Raw genomic sequence first — 11,183 nt, forward strand, 5'->3', positions numbered from 1 at the left:
GACTAGAAGAAGAAGAAGACAGGTACCACCGTCCAAGGTGGTGCCCTGACGGACTCAGCCGTTCACAGAAACGCAGGGTTCAGCGATTGCGCGGCCTGGAGGAAGCCGAAAGGTTATACCTGCATGCGCTAAGGAAGGCACGGCCTGATCTGGCTGCGAAAGTTCAGCGAGCCCTGGATGAAGAGGGTCGTCCACGGAGAATGGAGTGGCGTCCCAAGCAAAAGAAAGCCGATGGTGAAACATCGGCTGGCACAAACATGGTGCTTGTCTTGCCGACAGAGCTTAATGCTCCACGATTATACGATGCACTCAAGGTGGACGACAGCAGGCGCATCAAGTCAGAGGTTGGGTTGGTTTTATCCAGCCTAACTGAGTAGCAAGATTAAACCAATGAGCAAACCGTGCGAGGCTGATCCTTGTGATCGGCCCCAAAAAATTTATGGAGGGACATTACAAAACCTTCATCGAACAAGCAATGTGGAGGCCGATTCCAACAATCGGCCAAAATTGTCTTCTGCACATATTCTGTTTGTGGTCAACAACGATCTACTGGGCAGCGGCCACGTCGGCAGATGAAAGTCAGCATGAATCTTTGCGAAGCCGACGTGCAAGTGCAGTGCCCTGACTTACCAAGAAAGCCGATATCTGCAGTCATTTGGCAGATTCGGCTCGGGGGGCATATAGTCAGATAAACATGTGCAGACATGCGTGCAGTAAAACATTGGAGGCCGGTTAAGAAAAATCGGCCAAACAAAAAAAAAATTTCAAGAGGCAAAGCCGATGCGCAGCCATCGACTTTAGTACAGTTACGCAAGATCACGACCTACTGACTATGTACTCAAGGTTTGCATCAACGTCGACGTTCAGTAGAAGAAAGATGGTCAGCGACCTGTGCGTCCTTGCTGGTGTTCTTGCCTTAATTAAGGCTCGGGGGGCAGCTCGCCTTTAAAAATTCTCTGGGAAGCCGATTTTGATAGAATCGACTAATTCTGCATTACAATTCGGAGGCCGATGGTGGCACATGTGGTTTGTTCACTACTGTTCTCGCCTTGATGAGGGCTCGGGGGGCAACGGACTACATGGATGTTTGGTTCTTAAGGAACCAATTGGAAGCTACATCGACGGATCCTTTATCGTGATGTTCTCTGGAAGCAATTTTGGTCGCGATAGAAGATTGCTGAAGCTATGGAGAGGAATCAGAAAAGAGGCCGTCGGCTTTTACAGATTTTGGACTGTCTGTCGCTGCAGAGGGATTGGATTCTCAAAATAGCCGATGAATAGTCATCGGCTAAGGGATTGCGAAAAATTATGGTCAGATACCAGATCGCAGCCTGAAATTGAGAAGTTCTTGGCCTGCGAGCTAATCGACATGAGAATCCAGCTTCATGGGCGTCCAAAAGAAGAAAATCGATACATTGCTATCGGTCTTGATATGACAGGCGGGAGGAATGAAATTGGGGCAATTGAAGGATGAATCAAAAGAACAATTTCATTAATTCAGAGGAGCGGCTTTACAAGAAAGAGCCGATGGCTCTCAAAAGAGGGATCTAGTGCCTAGCGCACTGCTACTACTAGTCCTATTCTACTAGTCGTCGCTGTCCTCGTCGTCACCGCCGTCGATGTCGTCGGCGCTGCTCCCGGGGAGCTCCTCGTCGCTGCTACCCCAGCCCGTGGCCGGAGCCTCTGCCTCCTCGTCATCATCATCGTCCTCGTTGTCCGCCCAGGAGCGGAAGCGCTTGGTTGGCGGGTACCCGGCGGAAGAGGAAGATTCATCTTCTTCCTCCTCTTCTTCTTCTTCGTCGTCATCTTCATCCTCGCTGTCCGCCCACATGCGGGAGCGCTTCTTCGGCGGGAGCTTGGCGGAGGGGAGGGTCTTGGCCTTTGCTACTTCTCCTTCTTTCTTCTCATTATCGGAGGAGAGGGGGTTCACCTCGGAATGAGGCTTGTCCTCGTTCTTCTTCGGTGAGAATGGGGGGAAGAGGTTTGAGAAGGAGGAAGAAGAGGAAGACATGGCTGAGGGAGAAGAGGGTTTTTTGGTGCCGATGGCTGGAACAGAGGAAGGGGATGAAGAAAGCTAATCGATCGGCACAGTTAAATAATGAGGAGCCTGGTGGAAATTTATTGTCATTACAGTTTCCAAGGGGATGACGCCAGGGCTATCGAATTTTGCAGAGAAGCTGAGAAGACGGGGTATAATGATAACGGATACTGCAACAGCTCTGCTCTGCCACGACATGACCCGACGAAGGAAAGCATAATGATTTTGGAAAAATTATTTCCAAAACCAGGGGGGCATGTGTTATCACCAGATTTTGGACAAATCCAGAGGTGGGCCGTAAGAGAGATGGGCTTGGAAGACTACACGTGGAAGATCTCTGAAACGGCCTTGCGCGGAGAATTTGGGCTAGATTGCCCGTGTATCTTTAATTATAGTAGATTATATCTTAGATCAAAAGTTAGAGTTTGTATCGTGCACGGTGGGATATTCCCACGTTAGAAAGTCCGCTGGACTATAAATATGTATCTAGGGTTTATGGAATAAACAACAACACAACGTTCACCCCAAAACAAACCAATCTCGGCGCATCGCCAACTCCTTCGTCTCGAGGGTTTCAATCAGGTAAGCGACATGCTGCCTAGATCGCATCTTGCGATCTAGGCAGCACAAGCTCCACGTTGTTCATGCGTTGCCCGTACTGAAGCGTCTTTGATGGCGGGCAACGTAGTTATCATAGATGTGTTAGGGTTGGCATGGTTCTTCGTATAAACATGTTTACGTAGTGCAACCCTTGCATATCTAGCCGTCCTCACGCCTATCTCAGGCGTGGGGGCGGCACCCTGCTTGTTCATCGTTTAGTAGATCTGATCCGTTACGATTGCTCCTTGTTATGCAAGGATTAGTTTAATATCTGCAATAGTTAGGCCTTACAAAGGGGGGGAGGATCCAGTGGCACGTAGGGTGGCGTTCGCAAGTCCTAAACAGGATGTTCCGCGGATCAACATCATTGTTGGTTCTTTGGCCTTGTTTAGGATCGGCTTATGAGCACCGTGCGTGGCCGCGAGGCCCAACCTGGAGTAGGATGATCCGATTATGCGGTGAAAACCCTAAATCGTCGTAGATCTCATTAGCTTTATCTTGATCAAGCAGGATCACCAAGTATTCGTGCACCCCGTACGGATCATGGGTGGATCGGCTCTTTGAGCCGATTCACAGGATAACCTGAGAGCCGATCGAGGCTCGTATTTAATGTTTACGTGTATGCCATGCAGGAACTAAGCGAGGCATCCCCATCACCTTCCTGACCAGGTATAGGTCAGGTGGCACGCCCTTGCACTTCGCATCGCCGCGTGTGACCAGAAGAGCATTGCGGGCCGTCGCTCGGAGGGGTCTCAGCCAGCCGCAGCTCTAGGCTCTTCCCGGCTCTACGGTGTTGACAGGCCGCTGCCCGCCGGTGGGTTTTGGCGATCAACAGAGAGACACCACTAGTGAACTGTGGACCCCGGTCCAATTCTTTTACATCGAATACAATGTACTGCAATACTTGTTCTTACTGTTCTTTGCAAACATCATCTTCCACACTATACGTATAATCCTTTGTTACAACAAGCCGGTGAGATTGACAACCTCACTGTTACGTTGGGGCAAAGTACTTGGATTGTGTTGTGCAGGTTCCACGTTGGCGCCGGAATCCCTGTTGTTGCGCCGCACTACACTCCGCCACCATCAACCTTCAACGTGCTTCTTGGCTCCTACTGGTTCGATAACCTTGGTTTCTTATTGAGGGAAAACTTGCTGTTGTACGCATCACACCTTCTCTTGGGGTTCCCAACGGACGTGTGTCTACACGCCATCACGTGCATCCAAAGTGTCATTATGTAGTGTTGGTTCTTCGAATAATTGCACCTACCAGGAAACAGCTACCAGTGACGCACTAGTTTTGGTGTCATTGGCGCACCAGATGTGCGCCACTACTAGCACAACACAGGTGGCAATTAGCAGTGGCACAAAAGGTGGTGTGCCACTGCTATGTGCCCTACAAGTGGCGCGCCACTGCTATGTTTTTTTAATGGCATCATTTGTATTTGTGATTTTTTGATTTTTTGTGATTTCTTTTTGATTTATTTTCTTTTCGCATCTTAGTACCCTGGAGGTTGAGCCGGAGGCGCGGGAGTCGGGACGGGGGTAGGGCGGCAGGGTCAGAGCAGGGTGGCATCGGGGTAGGGGCACGACACTAGACGTGGAACTCGACGAGGGCGGCGCGGAGGTGGGCTACCGGCAAGGGTGCGAGGCAAGGCTATCGTCGAGGGCACGGGGCGAGGTGGCGCAGAGGTCGGGCTGTCGGCGAGGGCGATGTGGCGTGGAGGTGGGCGCTCATGTCGGTGAGGGCGAGGACGTCGAGTCGGGTAGGACGAGTAGGAGAAGGCACGAAGGAAGAGGAGTGGGAGGAGGCCGGGGGGAGAAGCAAGAGAAGGCAGGGAGGAAGATGACCAGGGGTAGAAGGAGGCATGGGGGAAGAGGAGGCATGAAGAAACGGGAGAAGGCACGGAGGAAGAGGAAGATGAAGTAAGAAGGAAAGGGAGTGGATAAGGGATAAGCGGTACATACCGAGCATGCTAAATCTAGCACCCGATGAACATGAATATTAAGTGGTGGGGGGCATGCTCCTGTACACGGGATGATGGGGATAGCTCTGTGCCGCGGATGGCGCGGTCCAGAGCCTCCGCAGAGGCCGATGCTGACGGGCCCTCGGTGCGGCGGGAACAATATCGATGCAGAAGGTCTTACGGTGTGGATGGCGGCACTAAGAGCATCTCTAGCAGATTTCTCAAACCGCAAATCGTAAACGTGTATTTACAGTCCGGAGAAATTGGGAGCTTCTACGGACTAGAAATCGCAAAAATGTACCATAAAACAGTATATCAACGAATACAAGGCCCACTCACGGGCTTTTTTATTTATCTTTATCTTTTTTCTCTTTCTCCTTCTTCCTCCACTGCTCGCGCGCGTGACGCGCCCCGCCGCTCGCACGCGAGCCGCCGGCTGCCCGCGCCCCAGCGCGCGCCCGATTCCGGCCTCCCGCATCATGCCGCCCCGTCAGGAGCTGCTCGCCTCGGCGAGGACCACAGCCATGGAGGTCTCCTGCTGCCCGCCCCTTGGGCATGCCAGCCCCTGCCCGCCCTTAGTGTCGTGCGAGCTGCAGCGAGGCCCGTGCCGTCCGCCGGCGAGCTCAGGCCCTCCTAGCGCCGCCCAAGTCGAGGAAGACCGCCGGCGTGCTCCAGCACCTTCATCTTCGCGTCCAATTTTGGACGGATTTTGGCAACTCCGCCAAAAAAAATTTACGGTTTTGTCGAGTTTGAGGGGTTTGTCCAAAACCGTATACCACCGAAATTTAACGGTCCAAGGGGTCTGCTAGACATGCTCCGAAGGACCTCGTCAGTGCGCTCCGGATTCTCTAAGTTAGCTAAGGCAAGTCAGAGAGATACAGTATCCCTAACTTAGACTGATTTGTAACCGCTGGATTGAAAATAAACACCCCAGATCTCACGCTATAATGCAGCTACAGGATCCTGGCCACATCACCTAGCTACAGGGTCGACTGCTGCACGGTGGTGGATGCAAATAAAGGGGAAACTGGCGAAGACAGATGCCGAGGAGAGCTCCCCGCGCGGCGGGGACGGCATCGCCTCGCGGCAATGAGGCGGCCCTGGATAGCCTCCCGCGACACCATGCCACAGATGGCATGGTCCAGACCCTCCCGCATGATGGAGGCGGATGCGAAGGAGAGCTCCTCGTGCGGCAGGGACGGTGACGGTGGAGGGCCTCCTCCGTTGTGGACGTGGATGAAGGCTAGATCGCCTTGACAATGGCACGTCTAACCCTAACCTTTGGAATCGGAGGTGGATTGGGTATTTGAGATGAAACCGGATTGGATGTGAGTTTGGCGGATGGGATGAGCTGCAAGCCCCAGTTCTCAACTTAGCATAGCAGCAGATGCTCCATGTCAGCAGCATATTGCAACCTCGGATGCCATGAAGTCAAAACAAAACAAAAAACAGCTCATGGACATGAGATATCTTGAACGGACTATTTTTTGAGAATCTGGTGAGTGAACATGTAAATGGACCGAGTTTTTTTAAAGAGAACAAACAGATTTGGACTCATAAAATCTATATATCCAGTATACCGGTTGTGCTGTCCAAATCCCAAAGCCTGAAAGTTAGAGAGTGCAAGCACCCAGAACTATAAAGCACCAGGTTTTTTGACAGTGACCAGACAGGTCCTGCTCCAACTTAACTTAGTTAAGCTACACGTAGTTCTACCATATCATACGAGCACATATATATGCAGTACAAGGAACACATTCTGGGCAAGTCTGTTTCACCAGCTATGTACATACTTCTCGGGGATACTACTAGAGGCTATGCAATTGCCTTGGGCACCATTAATCCACATTATCAAAACTCAGATGCTTCGAGCACCTGACTGACCATATCCATCCTGGACTCCTCGACTCTATGTTCACTGACGATAAAAGGAAACCTAACACATGGGAATGAAGCTACTGCATCCAGGTTCACAGCTCCACATGCTCGATGTCGCTCGAGGACCCTTGAGGTTGACGACCGCTGTGTGACCAGCTGGGTGGAGGTGTTGGGTGGCGCCTTGACGATGACACTTGTTTCAGGCTTCTCTTCTTGGGCTCTCCGGACGATGACGCAGTTGTCACGGTACTCCTGGTGTGCTCACTTGATGACGGCGACGACGCTTGCCTTGGAGTTCTCTTCTTGGTGCGCAGAGGTGCTGCGTCGTACACCTCAGACTCGTCGAGGTCGACAGGGTTTGAAGCTGAAGTGCCCATTCGAAGCAACTCTTTGCGAGTAGGGGGTGGTGCACATGCCAGCGGACTCACTGAACAAAGAGTAGACACAAGTAGACAATTATGTCAGGAAGTAACAGCAAATAGCAATGGGATAATCAGGAAACCATAATAGGGTAGTGTGCAAGGGCTTTTTCATTGCTCATTTAACAGTGCTCCTTGGGAGGTGCACATTGGTATCACATATGCCTGCAAAAGGCATCTCTCACTGTACAATTCCCACAACCATACCTGCTATGAAGGAGCACTATCCAACAGCTTACGGGAATGATAAGATAGCAATGAAAGTGCAGAGCAGAAAGGGCTAACAGTACAGCAAATCTCTGACTAACTTAACACACCTTCAAATGGCTCAAGACGCTCTGTCAAGTGACGATTTGCTGGATATTTACGCTTCCTGATGTAGTCTTGTTGCAGAGGTTGGGGGGTAAGCATCGAAAACTGAGATAAATTAACCCCTTGTTGAATGTAGTATGGATTCTCTGCCAGGTACCTGAAATATCGAAACAATGATTGTATCACTTCTTAGAAGAACTTGCCATAGTTTGGTTTGCTAGATCAACTGGGTGACACAAGTAACAAGCATTAGGCAAAAATAACAATTATGAATTCATCAGCTTACCTCCCAATTTCAACCATTGACCTCAGCGTTGTCCCAGACGGGGAAGTGTAATACCTGAAAGAAGCAAAATAACTCACATACATTATGATCAAGCATCTTTCGTGTTGGAATACCAAAGCAAACAACTTCAGAGAATAGGTTTCATGGTTAGTAGAGACTTAAATAGGCATCTCCAAAATTTATAAACATAAAAATGGTTATCCAGACTGACATGTTATAAGTAGAAACTGTGTAGTTTCATGAATCAAGATTAACATGAACAAATCTCAAAGAGCAGTCGAGTCCTTCAGCGGTATAACTAAGCTAAGAGATAATCAAGAAGCAGGCAAAACGTTCCATCGATAATATGGTGCAAAAGGTATGAAGTACTGTGCAAGGACTAGTTTCTAGAAGAAAACGAAAACAGTCGAAGTACTGAACATAGAAATGACAGATAAACTTGATGATGGCAAATCACAGATATCATTGCAAATGCAGGAAAAGGAACAGTGACATACACATCTGCAAACTTGCTGCATCCCTCCCCCCTGATTCTGACATCCCTATCCCAGCCAGGAGGAGTTTGAGGAATCTCTGGCTTGTCAAGTGCCCACACATGGTTTTCATCCTGTGACATATCTTCGGGGTCATCACATGATAAAGGACGGTTCCATTCGCAAGCCCTTGCACAAACAAAAAGTTGCCGACAAATAGTCTCACGCAACTCTTCATATTTCTCCTTTGTTGGAACGATCCTCCATTTGAAGCAGTCAGCACACTGCACAGTATAAGCACCAATAGATGGCAAAACTTTGGAGTGTCCATATTTTGCCTTCGGGGGTCTTTGTTGCAATGGAGTAGGGTGATATATGGGCTCGGCAAACTGAACTTCCCTTTGCTTGCGACATGTGGTGGTCCGCGGTTCATAAAGAACAAGCTGATTTGATTCTTCTTCCACTGAGTAATCTTTATCATCATCGTCACTGTCACTGGTGATGAACTTCCTTCTTGGACGCCGAGACTTGTGTGAATGAACCGTCGTTGTCTCAGGGTTATGACCTCGAAAATTCCCCATGCTTTTCCTGTAAAAATGATGAAAAGGTTCAATAAATATCAGCATGATTACAGTGTAGTTATCATATTTTGTATTGTGTAAAAAAGCAACAACATTCTAGCAATCAAAGGCAGTGGCAAGAAATTAGCACATTTTACGACTCCATCAGTTACAAGCCTACAGGATGGAATTCAATACCATGAAAAAGTGAAGAAAGAAATCAGATAAATTGCTGTAACTACAAGCATGCCTTTGGTAGTACTAGAGCTACATCATGATCAACACTGCATTCTATAAGTCAATTCAATCAAATTAGCGTGAGTCAAGTATTCAGCGACTACCTGTAAGATATAGTTGTCAAGTTGCATTTCGTGTGTAAAAGATATTACATGTTTAAATTGATGAAGAAGATCTGAAGCACAGCGCCATATCATGCGAAGCAAACGTAGTACAGTGAGTTGCTTGGATGCCCTTACAGGTCAGAGCAACATCAGCACCACACGACCTAACCCTTTGAATGGCTACGTAACTTTGCTAAGCTATATGCAAATCAACCAAGTAAAAAATGATGTTGCCTTATCCAGGGTGTCCAAACGAAACTCATAGAAATAAGACATTGCCGAAGTTACAAACTACGAGCAAGATGAAACAACGCCAGTCTATACTTGTATTACTACCCCGTCGCCAATGAGGCAAATTGCAAGCGTTAGATATTGACTAGAAATGCCGTGTACACTGCACATTTTATCAACAATTGCCCATACAGTTTCCAAAAGCACATAAAACCGTCCCATTGCACACATGCTGTAAACAAGGATCAAGGCAAACAGTAAAGAGAAGAGTTCACACTGATAATAGTACAAGAACTGTAACCTCGCCTATTTAAGCACAACAAGTTCGTACCGGCAGCAGAAGAGTAGCTCTAAGTGAGTTTATATCTCTAAATGCTACAGACCTACGGTACCCACTAACTCGCTAATGTGCCGATAAATGGCTGGCTAGAAGATGGGCACATATCTCACCCTATTATGTTCCCTGAATCACAAGCAGTGAACATATTGTTATCGTCAGTCCGACACAAATGCAGACCACCAACCGAGCCTGAAATGAGCCTCAGTCAGCGGTGCCGGCGCCGCCGCCTTGGGCTCGGTCCTCGCCTTCGCCGCCACCAGCTCTGGCTCGGCTCGTCCCGGGCATCGCCTCCCCCACCAGAGTGACTGAAATTCTCTAAAATTCCAGTCACCTGTGACTGACATAGCAAACAAATCTGAAGGAGGAAACCGTCACAGGAGAAAAAAAAAGCGCCCCCAAAATCACGGGTCCCATCAGGGTTTGGATTCCTTCGACCACCGAATCCCATACAAACAAGTGGAGCCAAGATCGGGGTACAGATTAATAAACGAACAAGCAAAACAAGGCAGAGAAGTACGGCAGTTTCCACCACCAAATCTACAATGTCGGGGACAGGGCCCCCGAACTCGCCTCAAACGAACAAGAACCTCGCCGGAAAAGGCCAAGCATTTGGTCGCAAACCTAAACCCCACCACAAACCCCACCCCGGTCCCGGCGACACCAGAACAAGGGCCGAACTTTTGCCAAAAGTAGTAAAAAAAAGCGATTCGACCAAAACGAAGACGGCGATCCTCGTACGAGTCGCGGCGGGTGCGCGGGATCATCCATGGCCTCGCTTCGCCCTACCGGAACCCGTATGCATGTGGCCGTCCAGACGGCCGTGCCGCCCGGACGAGCGCGACTACTCACGGACGGAACCGCAGAACCCGACGGAGAAGAAGTAGATGTGAGGGAAGGGTGGATACCGACGTACGTGAGGCAGGCGAGGGAATGCGGCGGAGTGGGCGGCGGAGTGGGCGGCGTGGGGCGAGGAGGAGGGCGGAGTGGGTGGTTCGCTTTCTGTTGTCACTGTGCAGGAACTGTTCGCGGTGCAACAGGGAGGGGCAGGGCAGGTGGGTCGCCGTGCGCTCCGGCTCCCGGACTCTTCAATGCGCGCTCTCTCCCTCAATTATTGCGTGGCTAAATGTGAATGTGCCACATACGTGTGCCGAGCATCACCGCTTTGGCGAAATTCGTCATATCTTCTCGGTTCATTTCGTTCACAATCAAAGTTTATATCGCCGACTTATATCTAAACAGGTTTGGTTTAATCGAAGTGATGAGGAAAAATCTAAATGAACAGAAGAAGCCACACCCCGAAAGGCACCCTAAACTACTATACTCAATAGAAATGTCACCACGTCTTCTCACATAATCACCGGGCATCGGGTCGTACCACACCCACCAAATTGTTGTTGGGAAGGCTGTCCCGTTTCTCCGTATATCCCCGCTGTCGTCGTCTAGGCCGAGGCGGGCTAGGGTTTTCGCCCGGAACCCTAGCGAGGGGAAAGTGGCAACAACAACGTCCTAAATATGGTCACGACACAACATGAATATCCACCAATAGCGTCGGTGGCGGGCTTTCGAATGAAATCACCTTCACACACTAGAATGGTACTACGGGCAGCTCGATGTCACCAGACTATACCTTGAGGATGGGATCTGGGAGCCGCAACTGCTGAAGCACCGCCAACACCAGCATTCCTCGCGCCAACTACTCGCCATGCACACAAAGAGAGATGCCGCCACCACTACAATG

At 49.7% G+C, this 11,183-nt stretch overlaps 1 protein-coding gene across 2 annotated transcripts; it reads right to left on the reverse strand.

The window, feature by feature from the left end:
- Positions 1–6,319: 6,319 nt before the first annotated feature.
- On the reverse strand, positions 6,320–10,449 carry LOC127312540 (uncharacterized). 2 transcript variants are annotated; one of them, XM_071823357.1, is made up of 5 exons: positions 10,359–10,449; positions 7,998–8,561; positions 7,501–7,554; positions 7,220–7,371; positions 6,320–6,910 (listed from the first exon to the last, which is right to left on the reverse strand). In XM_071823357.1, exons 2-5 carry the CDS (start codon positions 8,552–8,554, stop codon positions 6,576–6,578), a joined length of 1,098 nt encoding a protein of 365 aa, XP_071679458.1. In that variant the 5' UTR covers positions 8,555–8,561; positions 10,359–10,449; the 3' UTR covers positions 6,320–6,575. The 2 variants fall into 2 exon arrangements, with proteins under 2 accessions (XP_071679458.1, XP_051199028.2); XM_051343068.2 differs by lacking the exon at positions 10,359–10,449 and having other exon boundaries at positions 7,998–8,928.
- Between the last annotated feature and the right edge of the window lie 734 nt (positions 10,450–11,183).

The sequence above is a fragment of the Lolium perenne genome, chromosome 7, assembly GCF_019359855.2.
Source record: "Lolium perenne isolate Kyuss_39 chromosome 7, Kyuss_2.0, whole genome shotgun sequence".
Lineage (NCBI taxonomy): Eukaryota > Viridiplantae > Streptophyta > Magnoliopsida > Poales > Poaceae > Lolium > Lolium perenne.